We start from the raw sequence: 16,642 nt of genomic DNA, 5'->3' as shown, positions 1-16,642 counted from the left end.
TTGATGGATCACCTCCTGCAGTCCCAGACACCCCCATAGAGAGACCACCAGACACGCCAGTCATTCCACTGCTGGGGGAGGCATCTATCCCAGTGCCCGCGCCACCACCAGACAGCTCTCCCCCCGCAGAGGGAGAAGACAGGACAGAGACTGAAGCCCCGCCTTCACCCTGGTCCAGGAAGAGAATGCAGTAGAAGATTCAACAATCCCAGCTCAGGAGGAGTCTGTGCTTGCACGCACGCACCCAACAGTGACTCAGGCTAGTGACTGCAGGGCATACATGAAAAGCTAGGCGTGGGGGAAGGGTCAGTTGCTGAGTCCAGGGCTGTGGAGTCGGTACGCCAAACCTTCGACTCCGACTCCTCTATTTTTCCACTGTCCGTCTCCAACTCCAACTCCAACTCCTCTATTTTTCTACTGTCCGACTCCGACTCCGACTCCACCCAAAATTGCTTCTTGTCAATCAAAATTTATTTGGAAGTCAGAGTCGGTACATTTCTACTGACTCCGACTCCACCCAAAATTGCTCCCGACTCCGACTCGACTCCACAGCCCTGGCTGAGTCAACATCTTATTGCCGCCAAGTTATGCCTATTTAGTTAGAGAGACATGCTGGGTTCTGAGTAAGTCATAGGTAGATTCATAAAGCGCACTGAACTGAAACTTTCTCTTCCTTCTATAAAAGAAAAGAACTACAGCTTCAGGCAGGGCAGCCCCAAAAAGCCACCCACTGAACCGCTGTCAAAGTTAAATGTTGAATGCCTATAAAAATGAAGAAAAAATTGTTCTCTGTTTTGTACACCGATCACTTCCTAACCAATTTGCTCACTATACAACCAGTAGATATCAAGATGTCAGGCTATATAGCTGGCTTCTGATGATCACAGGGTGGCATAGCACCCACTGCTTCTTCAAACAACAGCAATTCTAAAATCAGGGCCAGCTGTGCTCTTGCTGATACAGAAACGTGTGCAGCTGAGCTGGAACATTAAATTCCCCCTTCCCCAAATGGATGCCCCAATCAAACGCATAGTCCCTTCTTCTTCAATGACAGCAGAACCTCCTTGACCTCCCCTGCCAGAAGAACTGAAAACTTAAAGCCATCACAGGAAACTACAAGATGCGACTCTATTATATAAATTACTCAAGCTGGGTGGCCTGGCACTTCGCTTTTTGTTTCCCGCACCCCGTCTCTCTTTTGCAGGTTGTCATTCACTGGCAGAGGATTTCATTGCTCCTCCTTGCTTCTTTATGTGTGGTTTTAATGCAACTTAAGACAGACGGGCAGGCAACAGGAAAGGACATGAACAAAGGAAGAGCTCGTTAAATGGGAATAATAGCAGCCTCATTCACAGGGTTGTTCTGAGGGTAAACGAGGCAAGAGTTGCCATGCATTCTGTACCCTGAGAACTGCAGAAAGGAATCATCATCAACAACTTAACTGTACCTATCATAGTGTTCTGCAGCAAAATAAAAGCAACAGCAAAACTGAACTGAAACATTTGAAGCAAGGACAGACCTCTTCATCTGCTTCACTGGCCATAACTCCATCATTCAAGGGCACACTGGGACGCACCTATCTGTCTGCTATGGACTCCAGGCCTCTTCATATGACATCTTAACAATTGCCCTGGTACTGGTGGTGTCATCACAGAGGCAACCCCCATCAAGAGTTATTTTGATGGCAGTTGTTGATGTCACCAGTCAAGCTAAAAAGCCATTTCCCAGAATTTCCTCAACTCCTGATACTAGCAACGCAATGCAGCTCCAGGCTTTAATCTTACTGATTGAAGAGTTCCAGCCAGACTATGGTTGGATGCGAGATGTTTAGCTATCAATTCAGTGTTGTTTCATCTTTACTAGTTACGAGTTTTTTTCTGGGCCCCAAGTCAAAATGCTGACCTTAACCTTTAAGGCCCTAAATCCAGTGTGAGGAAACTTTGGCCCTCTAGATGTTGCTGAACTACAACTCCCATCATCCCTGGCCATTGGCCAAGCTTGCTGAGGCTGATGGAAGTTGTAGTGCAGCAACATCTGGAGGACCAAAGGTTCCCTACACCAGCCTTAAATAGGTCCACCATTGATCGCATGTTTCAGCAGGCAGCAGAGACACAGTTTTTCAAGAAGGTATTTGGTATGGAGTAAGTGATGTGCTGTTTTTAACTGCCTTGCGAATCACCTAGTGGAAAGGCAGGACAAAAATGTTGTAAAAAATAAATAAATAAAATAATCGGGCTTGGTACCAGAGGGCAGCTAGGTCGAGTACTGGCCAGGAGCCCCTGTGGCTGGAGCTGGGAGGGGGGAGCTCCCACTCTGTGATCCCCGCCAGCATCGGGCCATGGGGCATGATTGCAAATTGAGACCACACAGTGATACAGATCATGGAACAGGAGCTCAGCTTTCCCAGGCAACACCACCTCTACACACACATGCTTAAATATTCCTGGTTGCACCACCTCTTGCGTTGGCGCATGAGTGCACCACACATGCATAAACATACCCGTTGCCATCTTGGGTGATGGCAGGCATGCGTGCCGACATGACCATGCAAGAGGTGGTGCAACCGGGTGAATTTAAGCACATGCATGCATGCGCAGGCAGTAGGGTGCTACTGCGGTCTGGGGCCAAGGGCCTGCTGAGATCTGGTGCTGGCCCTGAAAATAATGTGTGTCAAATAATGCATCCAATAATACTGGAGTTCAGGGCCTATCTCCACTATAACGGAACTCAGAAACACAATTTTACAGTGGGCAGCGAATGTAAAACTACAGGTCATAAGTATGCATAGCAGAACTGTTTTATCATGATAGCCCTTTCCTGTCTCAAAATGGCATAATGATTTGGCATCAGCTAGTATTGATAGAGCTTGCTGCCCAAAACAGATGGAGTTGCACATTCATGTCCCACGTTGTGCCACATCTCATTTGGTGTCAGAAAACTATGAGCTAAAGTGCTCTGTTGCACCTTCTTTCCAACCTTCATCCCCTCCCAACCCCAAAAAATCCATTCCACATTGGAGCAGCCGATACAACTTGCTGTGGTTAGCAAGGAAGTGATGTTGCCTGGATGGCATGGTTTCAACCCTCTGTTCAGCGTGAACTTCCTGGATCCCATGCAGGTAGTAGCTGAACTGGACTGCCTTCAAGTCGATCCCAGCTTATGGTGACCCTATGAATAGGGTTTTCATGGTAAGCGGTATTCAGAGGTGGTTTACCATTGCCTTCGTCTGAGGCTGAGACACACTCACTCTCAAATGCAGTTCTTTTCCCTATCTGTAAAATGGGCCTTGTAGTGACCAGCTTGAGAGGATTGTTATTCTGATATGTGACATAAAGATTAAAAACCCATTCTGAACTCTACAGGTAATATGTAACAGTGGCAGGCCGCGTGCGCAACAGGCTTCCACTCATGCAATCAGGACTTCACCTTCCTCTCCTCTCTCCTGTAGGTTCTCATACAAACCCCAAAACCTGCTTCAAGGGTTGGTGGGTTATTTTATTTATGTTGTGTGTTGCCTAGGTTAACAGGTGACAAATAAATGTAAACAATAAAATAAATAAATCATCCATCCTTTTTTCCCCACCCCCAGGACCTGAAAGAAGCATTTCTAATGATCATCAAAAGAAGTTGCATCCATCTTCAAGACATTTTCAGAGATAACGTTTATTGTGACTGAATTTCCTATTTGGACCTGGGTCCCAATGAAAGACTTCAGGTGGTATCCAATTAAACAGTTCCCCTAGCACAAACACTTTCAGCTGTACGACAGAACTTCCTCCCCTCTCCACTCCCCACATGCCCCCTAAATATGTTCTGGGGGTTCCCCCAATCCCCCAGACACATGGGGGGCACAGGGAGAGGAAGCTCTATTACATAACCAAAAGCGTTTGCATTAGCAGAACTGTTTAGATGGAATATCCCCCTGCCCAGTTTCACATCAAGCCATTTTTTTGTCAGACATTACTTCAAAGACATCACCTGTAACTTTCTCAGGTACTCCAGGAACTTCCAAAGACACTCTCCTTATGACATTAGCCACTATGTCAATGCCTTATAGGCACTGGTGGTTGGTATCCATTAGGACTGGTAGGGTGGAAGGCAAGGAGACCAGCAGTAGGCGGAGCCAGAGCCAATAACAGGTGGAGCTACCTTCTGATTGGTTGTAAGTAAAAAAGCAGGCAGGCAGGAGCTGGTTGAGGTTGGTAGGGCAGCACACCGTTCACCCTAATCAAGCATCCTCCACTGCTTAAAAGAACAGGCTTTCGGTGTTTGCTTTTTTCCCCTTAGTCACAGTTTTCACAGAGGGTCTGTTATGCCCTAATCTCAACCGACATTCCTTTAAATTGCAAAAATAATTCCTTAGCTGTGGAACAGCTTGACTCAAAGAGACGTCTTTCCATTCTTCCACAGACTTTATGCAGATAAGAATAAAACAACGTAACTGGATTGTTCCTGAAGCACTACGTGATAAGACTAGAGATCCATGCACCTGCAACATTTGGAGACACTTTCCTGGAGGAATATGATCTTACAGGCAAGAAATTGGCATTGCACCCCAGTTTGAATTACAACAAATATAACTTTATTGTGTATAGCCAAACGCCTTAACAATATAAGCAAAAAAATTGCAAAATGAACCTTCCTCATACAACACTCTTGTCAAAATAAAGCAAGATTGTATAAAATTTTACAAATGTTTGAATTACACCACTCATTATAAGTGCCCACAGAACGAGGCAGAATTCTCACATGCCAACTTCACAGCAGAAAAAGAGCACTCAAATAAGGAATTTCCCAAAGCCACACATTAAGCTGTTAAAAAACTGATGCATTTAGTATTTTCTAGAAAATTCTCCCAAAACCTTGCAGGAGCCAGCAAGGGGCCACAGTGAGCTTCTAGCCTGTCTGAGGAGGCACTATCGCTCTTCAAATGCTACATCCTCAAAATCACACTCCTGAGCTGAATGCTCAACACACTGAATACCAAGGAGGAAATTGTTTACAGCACAGACTACCTCCTCCGCCTATTCTATTCAGCAAGCATCTGGGAGGCCAGTTCTCCCCAGAAGTTTCCCTGTCAGATTCTGTGTGCATTTGAAATGAAAGGCTGGCATATAGGTTACCGTCAGACCTTTCAGAAAGCTCTCTCCAAGGAGATGTTCAACTGCCTCCACCGCTGCCCCCCTTCCCTCCATTCAAGACAGCTGCCTTCTTTCCTTTCCCTCCTGCCTTTGTGTATTGGAGCGTTGTTTAAATATTTAACTAGAGAGGTTTTAAATGAAGCTGCCTGCTTTGAAATGAGCACATGGTCCCCAAACAGGCTATCCCCACGGCCCACAGTCACAGAACCGCAAAAGGCACCTGGAAATTGCCTTCCTTACTGATTCCCTGTGCTTGGAAAAAAGAAAGCATTACCCCACTGCCCCTTTTGTGGAGATTTCTGTTGATAAGAATTGCTGATAAGAATTGTTGATAAGAATAAGCATTGAGCAGGGGGTTGGACTTGATGGCCTTACAGGCCCCTTCCAACTCTACTATTCTATGATTCTATAAGGATCCCCTGACCAACAGGCTCACCACCAGCCAGTGTTGCCTACAAACAAAAATTATCTGGCAATCGTCGTAAGCACAGACAGTCATTTTTGCAGAACCTGCAGGTATCTTTTGCACGCTGGTGAGCAACATTTTGTTTCTTGGAATTCCCCCCCCTTGGGCTGGAAAAGTTTAACAAGCAATCCAGGAGCATGGTTTCCCAGGGTCCTGAGGGCCAAACGTGACATGGCATTTGTCACACTACCCCCTGAATAGTTGGCTTTTTTAAAAAAATAAAGAACACAGGGAGAGCTGGATTGGGCACAGGGCTTGGGGGTAAGTGGGCTTAACTCTTTGCCCTGTCCTGGTCCCAGTCAGAATCACCTGGGCCTGCTCTTAGCAATGGGAGGGAAGCTCTCAGTGGTGCAAATGGGTCTTTCCTTTCACCGTGAGTAGCAAACCCTGCAGAAAGAGGGAGGGTGAGGGTCAATTCCAATTAGAACATGATGGGGCAAAAGCCCCTCTTTCTCCACACCACAATCCTTTTTTTTTTTTTTTTTTTCAATAATTTTTATTCAGATTTTCATAAAACATACAAGACAAAATCATAAAACATTCAAAGACAAAAAACAAAATCAAAAATAGTTAAACAAAAAGAAAAAAAGAAAAAAAAAACAAAAATAAAAAATAAAGAGTAAAATATTGACTTCCCATTTGTCAAAGATCAAATCAGTTATAAGTCTATAATATATAACAATCCTGTCTCTTAAGTCATATTATAAAATCACTTTCCTCCAGTAGTTATCTTACTTAATCATCAAATCTCATAAACATTACTTTATTCTTTCCACAAAAAGTCAAAGAGAGGTTTCAATTCTTTAAGAAATATATCTATCAATTTTTTTTTCCAGATAAGCATATCGATTAATCCATCTCATTACTAATTATGATAATCTTGTTGTCATAACCATAGTCAAAATAAACATTTCAATTAATCCATCACATCAGAATCTGTTAGGTTCAGTAATTTCAGTAGCCATTGTTCTATTATCCCTATTAGTTCCATTTTCCATCTTCCATCTTCAGTAGTCTTGTTAAGTCCAGTAATTTCAGTATCCAATCTTCCATTATCAGTATTCCATAATAATCTTGCTGTCAAAGCCATAGTCATATAGTAAGAGTCTGATGGGAATTACCTCTATCCCAAATATTTTCTTGCCATCCATTCTGAATAGGTTGCTGAAATACTGCTGTAAAATCATATCTCTGTTCTTTTTTTCAAAATACACTGGGTCATCTCTTGAAAGTTTTTCCATTGTCACATGGCTGCAGTTAATTCCATAGATTTTCTCTATATTGGGCTCCATCACATCATTCCAGTCCAGAAGATTATCCATGCCATTGATAACTTTATCTCTAGAATCTTCATTAATTTCTTCAGAGATAACATTGAGTTCCAAACAATAGATTTTATTTCTAAAGTCCATAGACTCCAAATCTTGTTCCTGTTCCACGTTTGTTCCAATCTCCGGGATCTCCTCTCTCACAGGGACCCCTGTTCCAGTCTCCAGGGTCTCCTCTCTCACAGGGACCCCTGTTCCAGTCTCCAGGGTCTCCTCTCTCACAAGGACCCCTATGTCTTTAATCTCCTGTGTCTCCAAACAATAAATTTTATTTCTAAAGTCCATAGACTCCAAATCTTTTTCCTGTTCCACGTTTGTTCCAATCTCCGGGGTCTCCTCTCTCACAGGGACCCCTTCCAGGGTCACCTCTCTCACAGGGACCCCTATATCTTTAATCTCCTGCTTCATTTTACTCAATTCAATTTTCAGCTCCTTACAACCCTGTCGCAGGTTTTGTTTCGTTATCTCAATCTCATCCATTATTTTCTGAAACATAGTTATTTCCAGCTTCTCAGCCACTTTCTTAATTGCCATTTTAAAAGAAAAATATAGGAAAACCACTTCTTATTTCAGCAACAATTGGGTTAATACTCCAAACTTGGTGACATCACAGTATAAACAGAGCAGACAGCCTTATCTCTCCATGTTTAAGTAAACAAAATGCAGTTCCCAGGATCGAAACAATTAATGGCGGTCGTCAGAAAACAGATTCGTCAAAATAAAATAGACCAAAAAGAGAGTAGTCTCAGACAATATAATATTCTTCAAAATAAAAATCTGGAATAGAAATCCCTCTTCTGTGTATATCTTTAGAATGCAAATCCAGGACAGCTTTTTGCAACAAAAACAGAGATAAGCTATTAATTAGTGAGTAGCAGAGAGAAGTTATGGCTCCCCAGTGAGATGTCAAAAACCGATCAATCTGGCAAATCTCTTTTAAACAGCAACAATTTAAGTCAAGTAAAAGAAAAATATAGAAAGAAGGGTGCTTGCCTGTTAGTGCGTTCTCTCTTAGAAGATAAGATGAACGTTCGCTTTTCCAGATAGAGCTTGTTGTTAAAAATCCGTCCCACCTTCGTCGGCTGGACCTCGTCCCATAAATTAATGAGATCTGGTCGTCCCAACAAAAATAGGCTTTGAGGTTAATCTCTTCGTTTCTCCCTACCCGGGAGAAGTTTAATCAGTCAAAAAAAGAAAAAATCTGACTGATATATCTGAATAAGCTTCTTTTGAGGCAGGAGCCCGTCTCAAAAGCAGGCACAGGCTAAGTCACCCTTCCCGGAAGTCTCCACACCACAATCCTGATCAGGTCCCTACCTCCACATTCTTAAAAAACCAACCATGCAAGAAAAAATTATTTGGGTTCGACAAGGGTGGCTTCTAAAACTGGCATCATTATAATGCATCTCATTTCAGTGCTTTCCACTCGCATGAGACCCACCATCACTAGCCTCCCACCCACTCCAGTGGAAATTTGGACCACCAGTGTAACGGAGCCCCTCTCCCACCAGCAGAACTCCTAACTACCAGTGGAGGGCAGCAGAGAGGCAACTGCACTGTATTCTAACCTCATGCCCCAGCCACCCACATCTGGGTGAGGATAGGGTTTCAGCCTCCTTCATTCAAAGCCGTACAAATCTATTTTTTAAACACTCACCCCTCCTCCGCACTACTTATAAATTCCATTATATGTTTTGCAGACACACCAGACAGATGGGGGTTGTATTTTCATTTTTCATATTCTATAGTATTTTATATTATATATAAAAATCAGGAATAACATTACAATAAAAGGTGTGGCCTGCTTATCATAAGTATTCCTAAAGTACATGTTGCATTGAAACAGAAACCAGTCATTTTTAAGCTGCAATGGCTGTGTTTTTAGTTGCCAGTTGAACATGATGCTTTACAATTATTTTATTTTTGTCAATTTATACTTTTATACAAGCCCTTCATGATTCTTAAAAACAAAAATGCAGAGAATATACTGATTTATCTGGTCCAGTTTGCTGATATATGCATTCCTCTTCTGAGCATTCTCTTGGTAATGGGTGTCCCAGTTTAATTATATATAATACATAAAGCAAACTTTTTCAAAATATAAGGGAATGTTCCAGTAACCTATTTCACACAAAAAAGTCCAAGTGAACCACTGTTTCTTAAGATGTGCACCATGACCCAGAAACCAGTTTATCAAAAGGGAGGAAAAGTTAGTGGACACCAGATACTTTTCACATTCAAATCATTACACTTGGTCATGACAGGCCCTCATGAACTCTGATCCCAAAAGGTTTGAGCTAACATTCAACAACAGGATATCAGCAATTCTCTTTAAAATCCCTGAAGTGAATACTCAAAGTGCAGTTATTTGCTTTCTTTTGTATTTAAGTGGAGTGTCACCTTTCAGATTCTTCACTCTGCTTGCAAAAAAGATCTCAAAAGCTCAAATGTCCGCACAATTTCACCAACAAAAGCTGGGCCAATATTGACTTTGTGTCTTCCTCTCTTTAAGATCATATCAACCACAAGGTTCCAAACACATCCAAAAGGGTAATTTGCCGTCCATTAACAGTGATGTATGACCAATTAAATATATGGAATAACTGCGTGATGGCCCTTGATTCCTTTAGGGCCAGTTTATTTCAACAACAGAACCAAGATTATAAACTTTCCCTGGTCTATGTCATTTCCTGTTGGAGGGAGAAAGGTTCAAGCACCGCCTTCTTCCTGGCATGCTGTTTATCTAGGTGCAGTGATTTCTCCCATGCACACAGAGCAGGGAGCTCCTCTTCCTGCAGCCTGAAGTGCTGCAGTGGCATCATACGATTCTGCTCAATATTGTGCCTAAATCTGGAGCACTTTGCAAACCAGGCAATCTCACTATTTATTTATATAGTGGAATAGCTCTGCATGATTACATCATATATTCTTCTTGTGGCCAAGTCTGGGGGCCAACAATACCCTGACTGCACTTAGCTAAGGAAGGTTACAGGATTTTCATTGTGTCCTGTTGTCTCATTCAAAAAATCCATGAACACAGAAGCGCCCTCTTGTCTATCGACATCTCTCTAAGAGTAAAGCATACTGTATAAACCTCAAGCCCCTTTTCTGCATTTACCTGTCCAAGATCTAAGGTGACGTTGACCTCGTTGAATTCCAGCCTACGAGAAAGAGGAGGGCTTTGCCACCAGCGTTCGGTGCCATCTATAGCATTGGTGATGGGATGGGCCTTGTTGCTGTTTGCTGATGAACAGATGTCACAGTACTGCCCCTGTGATAAAACACACACACAAAAGAACAGAAGCAGTTTAAGTTACAGCTCTGCTTTTAACTCAGGAATAATATGGATCCATAACCACATTCCACACCCATGATCACAAACATGAACCGCATTCAGCACCACATGCGTAAGGGTCAGTCTAGTTGCAACAGAGACCGTCCCTTAACCATAACCAGGCTGAAAGGAGGGCATGGGACTGCATGCTTCCTCCCACAAGCCCCTTTCCTCACTGGAACAAATACACCATCCCCCTTCTCACGCTGGCCTTTAAAGCAGTTGAGAATTACATCAGTGAGTGTTCAAGCTAGCTAGGGTTCCCTCTTAACCAAGATTTGAAAAAAGGGGGTTTTAAGCAGCTTCACAAACCCTGGTTGTATGAGAACCATGTGATATCCACAATAAATGTTGAAACATTTTACTGATACTGACTGGCAGGGGAAGGGTGGAAGGATTCACTTTGAAGAAGGGAAAAATTAGAGGGAGGAAATGTTTAACCCCATAGGCCTACTGCCACTCTGCTGTTGACAGCCCCTTCATTATATCTGAACTTGCCTGTAGACATGCATCAAAGGTGTAGGGAAAACATCTAACTTTTAACTGCTGTTTAGTCACCATTCTTTCAAGCAGGGCTGATGCCAAAGGGCAACCATGTCAGGCCCTGGCTGAGGGCCCCTCCTTAGGGTGTGGGGATAGCGCTCCCCTTCTGCGATCCTCAGCAGGGTCGACTCCCAACCCTGCCACAGATTGCAGAGCTCCCAGCCACAGCCCCCCCAGACCATGTGAGCCCACAGCGCCCGCCCACTCCACCTACCTCTCCTCCCTGTCTGTGAATGCTTTGCGTGCTGTGCACACAGCTGCAATCAACCAAGATTTATTTATTTTTATTTATTTATTGCACTTTTAAACCGCCCTTTAGCAACAGGCTCTCAGGGCGGTGTACAACAGGATAAAACCACATTTAAAACCAGCGAATGTGGATTACAACATATAAGTATAAAAACACATTAAAAACAGATTAAGACAAAATTAATAGAAGTTACAATTGATTAACCATAACATTAAAATTAAAAACTAAGATTAAAATGCCTGGGCAAAGAGGTAGGTCTTTACCTGGCGCCGAAAAGATATCAAAGAAGGCACCAGGCGTATCTCGTCAGGGAGGGCATTCCATAATTCGATGGCAGCAGAGGCTTCTCTACGGGACTGATGCCTCTGCCGCCATCTTGATTAATGGCAGACATGGGCGTGCATGCAGTGTAGCGCACATGCATGCCATCAACAAAGATGGTGGAAGGGGCTATCAGCCCCTTAGAGAAACCTCTGCCGCCATCTTGGTTGATGGCATCAACTTGCGTGCCCAGTGCGCACATCATTCACAGAAAGAGAAAAGAGGTCCTGCATGATCTGTAGGGGGGCTGGGAGCAGGGGGCCCAGGGCAGGCTAGTGTCCAAGGGCCCAGTCATGCCTGGCACAGGCCCTGCTTGTGAGTACTAAAGAATGCAGTGAGCCTGAACATGCACTCTTAAGACCCAAAGTCAGCAGCGAACACAGAAGCACACAGCTTTTTTCTTTTTAATCTTCCTGTTCCTTATTCATTCACAATCTTTTCCCTCTTGTCAAGGAACAGTGCTGTGTAATTCAGAAAGCTTCCATGCTTTTACATGTCTAGGGGAAGATCGGGGGGTACATTAGACAAAGCAGCCCCTGAAGCCAAAGAGAGTCCTGGAGAGAAGAGGGCTGGTTTGCATGTCGTGATAAGCCACAGTTTACCTTAAACCATAATTTAATCATGAACATGCCTCCCCGCTGCTGCATGGTTCCAGTGTAGCTCAAAGAAGCTATGGTATGGCTTGTTCCATCATCCTAATCTGAACGGTGGTTTGTTTGTTTCAGACAAACCACCAATGGGAAGTCAAAACTAAATTATTAAACCTGGGGCTTATTGTGGCACGCAAATGAGCCCTACGAAAGAGAGACAGAGAGAGACAGAAAAAGATAACATAATGCTAAAGTTACCCTCTCCCTTGTCCTCCTCCAACATGGCCAGGAGGTGGATTTTGGCAGCATTTCCTTTTGGTTTCCTTTAAATTCAGCTTCTTGTTTCACCTGACCCTAGGATCATGGTTTATGCGAACTATGGTTAGCTTAAACAAGCCAGCTTCAGAAACCATAGTTTGAAGTTGGCTTGTTTTGAAACCTAGTTAATGATAAATCACTATCCTGCTTTCAGACACAATGGCATGCCAAGTTAAAGGGAAACTGGAAGCAAACACTGCTGACGTCCTCATTCACGTAACCCTAAACCATGATTTAGTATTATACCCATGCAGGGCCAGAGAGGGGGAGACAGAGAGGAGATATTCTGTGACAAGACCTGTGAAAAGTCAGGAAGAGAGAGGCTGGGTATCTTGCAATTTGAGGCTGATAAATAAAAACTTCTCTTGTTCTTATCCACTGTCTGATCCCACTTCATCCACCACTGTTATGGAGTTTTGCAGCCTGTTCCAGCAGCTCAGCCAGGCAGATTATTCCTTAGAGATGAGAGCAGTCTAGTTTGAGAACAAGGAAGTTTTAATTATCAACCACTGATGACAAGATACCAGGCCTCCATCAAATAACTCTTCTCACAGGCCTGATCCCAAACCAGCTCCCACACACAGGCCCTCAGGCTTCCAGAATTCTCTTTAGCTTTGAGGACAGCCTCTTCTTCACACACATATCTCACCCCCACAGTATCTCTCTAGAGATGCAGAATGAACACATTCCAGCAACTTTCTGTGACTGTATTACACTTTTTGGAGAAAAACCAACCAAACAGGTCACAACTACTATAGATTTTGGAAAGTTTTTTCTTCACTAGACATTTAGACAGCTTTTAAGATTTATTTGTTTGTTTGTTTGTTTATTGTTTGATTTATATCCCACCCTTCCTCCCAGCAGGAGCCCAGGGCAGCAAACAAAAGCACTAAAAACACTTTAAAACATCATAAAAACAGACTTCAAAATACATTAAAACAAGACAACTTTAAAAACATTTTTTAAAAAAGCTTTAAAGACATCTTAAAAAAAGTTAAAAAACAATATATGTATATATTTTTTAAAAGTTTAAATACATATTAAAAAGCAATTCCAACACAGAAGCAGACTGGGATAACGTCTCAACTTAAAAGGCTTGTTGAAAGAGGAAGGGTTGGTAACCAAATTTTTCATGATGGTTTGTGAGATCAAGAAGCAAAGTTTCATCTATGTTTGTATACAACGGGGCACCATTTTTAATTAAGATGATGGCCTGAACCTTTCAAAACTGCACCAATTTTACTACTAGATGGTTCCCAAGATCAAGCTTTCATCTAAACTTGGCTTAAAACTGCAATCATTTTAACCAGATTTCAAGCCATCAATGAATTCTTAGAATTCCTGAGCAACATTAGGTATGAGGCTGCTAGTATGAAATACTAGAACAAATTAAACCAGAATTATTTATCACTAGAAGTTAAAATGATGAAACTGAGGTTATCATACTTTGGACACATAATGATTCACTAGAAAAGACAATAATGCTGGGAAAAACAGAAGGGAGTAGAAAAAGAGAAGACCAAACAGGAGATGGATTGATTCCATAAAGGAAGCCACAGACCTGAACTTAAAAGATTTGAACAGGGTGGTTTATAACAGATGCTATTGGAGGTCGCTGATTCACAGGGTCGCCATAAGTCAAAATCGACTTGAAGGCATATAACAATAACATTATGAAATAAAAGAGATGAAATTGTAAAAGGGTAGTAGGCACTGCTTCAGCTGCTTCTAGGATATTATACAGCCACAAATGGTTGTATACTATAGCCAGCATGGACTTTTCATATTCCGCCATGTTAAACTGAAAATACCCTCCATGCCATTCTGCTGCTTCCCATTAGCTCAAACAAAATCTTACAAAACTTAATAGTCCTAAACTCAGAAATACTTTGCTGGCAGGCTGGCTACAAGCCTAAAAACCTGAGCGACGCTCCACCCCAACATGGCTTATATGATTTTTAAAATGGCTTTAATTTGGTTCATTTTACAAAAAGGGTGCTTGAGACCTGATGGGAAAAGTAGCCGAGTTAAGTCCGTCATTTCAACCAAGAGGATGTTGCCAGTCATATGCACAGGACATGACCTTTGGCAATCCAATCAATGCAATCCCAAAAGTAATTGTAAACGTTTTGCCCTCAAGAGAGGAGCCCATTGTTCAAATCTTATCAAGCTAGCTAAAAGGTGGATGCTAACACCTGTCTTCACAAAAGAAAAGCCCATCACACTGGCCATACGACTCATCATAGGTATGGAAATTAAGGAAGGATACCTGCCTGTTCCAATCAATTCTGTATTCTCCTTTGAGGCTTTTGTCCAGAAAGGTATAAAAACTGGACTCCTAGAGCCAGGTTCTGGGGTTCTGGTTGCCAAGTTCCACTATGAAATCACCTGCTGAATCACTTAGCCAGCCAGAAGCAGGAAGTTCTGGGTCTTGGTCACCCACTATCACTCTACCTGACATCGCCTGCTGAATCACTTAGCCAGCCAGAACCCAGAGGTCTGACTCTCCCCTGCTCTTCCTTCTCTATCTCTGGACCCCTGCCTGCTGAAACAGAGGTCCCTGCTTGCTGAAGCTGCTTCAAAAGTTCTTTTCAGGGGTCCACTACTTTTCCTGCTTTGCTCTGGACCTTTGCAAAGCTAAGATCCAATAAGCCATTTGGGCTGATTGCAGGTGTTACCACCACTCACCATATGCTCAGAGGCACATAGGGTTGCCAGATCTCTGGCTTTTGCCCAGAGACTCCAGATTTTGGGGGTGCTCTCTGGGTCTCTCTGGACAAGAGACTACTGTAAGGACAGAATATGGAGAAACCAAGTGGTTCCGAATCGGAAAGGGTGTGAGACAGGGGTGTATTTTATTACCCTATTTAATCTATACGCTGAACATATCATATGGAAAATGGGATTGGACCAAGATGAAGGAGGTGTGAAAACTGAAGGGAGAAATATCAGTAATGTAAGATATTTAGACGATACCATACGCTTAGCAGAAACCAGTAATGATTTGAAACGAATGCTGATGAAAGTTAAAGAGGAAACCACAAAAGCAGGACTACAGCTGAACTTTGGACCACAAAAAAGACAAATAATTGGGTGTTAAACAAATTGAACCAGAACTATTACTAGAAGCTAAAATGATGAAACTGAAGTTATAATACTTTGGACACATAATGAGAAGACATGATTCACTACAAAAGACAATAATGCTGGGAAAAACAGAAGGGAGAAGAAAAAGAAGACCAAACAAGAGATGGGTTGATTCCATACAGTACAGTAAGCCACAGACCTGAACTTACAAGATCTGAAGAGGGTGGTTCGTGACAGATGCTATTGGAGATTGCTGATTCATAGGGTCGCCACAAGTTGTGATCAACTCAACATCACATAACAACAACAACAACTAGGTCTCTGGGTGAGTCACCTTAATATCCGGACTCTCAGCATTCATTAAAAAAAAAAGTTTTTAGGTGGTTTGGTTCTTGAGATATACACCAAAATGTCAGCTGCTCCCCCTGTAACTTCTGTTAAATGAGCTGGTAGCAGGCTGCTCTAACACCTCCCTTTCAGGTTTGTGGCCAATAAGTGAAGTCAGGACTCTGATTTGTTGACCTTCAGGTAGTACCTGGACCCCATTGCAAGGCTTGAAAACTGTTGTTTTTTCCTGGTTATCTGAAAATCACATAAATTAAGTATATAGCTTTCAGTCTTTTTCTCTCTTGTGTGCAGGAGTCAAGTAAGTTTAAATTTTCCTGGGCTGTTGAAGAGGGCAATGTTTTGAAAACCTTCCCAATATGAAGCTTTAATCCAATACTCACTTTTCTGGGAGTAAAACTACAATGCTAATCCCACGAACGAAGAGTAAACCCCATTGAATTCAACAGGAGTAGGGTTGCCAGGTTCATGGCCTCAGACTGATCCTGTATCTTTAGGAGAAGAGAAAGTCAGCCAAGTGCAGGTATTCTTGCAACCTTGTAATGGGAAAAACCACAAGGTGGAATTCTCCCTTCCCCCTACACAACTTTTAAAGATACAGAAGTCCTCTTGGAGGCCGGGCCTGGCAATCAAGAGGACTTCTGTATCTTTAAAAGTTGTGCAGGGGGAAGGGAGAATTCCACCTTGTGGTTTTTCCCATTACAGCGTTGCAAGAACACCTGCACTTGGCTGACTTTCTCTTCTCCTAAAGATACAGGATCAGTCTCAGGCCCTGAACCTGGCAACCCTAAACAGGACTCACTTTTGAGTAGACATGATTAGGATTTTGCTGTAAATTAATCAGACTTTTGAGTGAACATAGCAAAGGACTGTTTGTGTTGTAAATCTTTCTCTCCTCCACCAAACCTATTTTAAAGCA

General features: G+C 42.7%; 1 protein-coding gene across 2 annotated transcripts in view; it reads right to left on the bottom strand.

Moving 5' to 3' along the window:
- Positions 1–16,642, bottom strand: part of LAMA5 (laminin subunit alpha 5) — a 255,687-nt gene that overhangs the window by 212,874 nt on the left and 26,171 nt on the right. For both annotated transcript variants that reach the window (XM_061631076.1, XM_061631077.1), the window contains exon 2: positions 10,054–10,206. In XM_061631076.1, the coding sequence (XP_061487060.1) occupies positions 10,054–10,206 (153 nt within the window). The remainder of the gene's footprint in view (positions 1–10,053; positions 10,207–16,642) is intronic.

Source organism: Rhineura floridana, chromosome 6 (genome assembly GCF_030035675.1).
Source record: "Rhineura floridana isolate rRhiFlo1 chromosome 6, rRhiFlo1.hap2, whole genome shotgun sequence".
NCBI classification, from domain to species: domain Eukaryota; kingdom Metazoa; phylum Chordata; class Lepidosauria; order Squamata; family Rhineuridae; genus Rhineura; species Rhineura floridana.
This window is presented reverse-complemented; position numbering and strand designations above follow the sequence as displayed.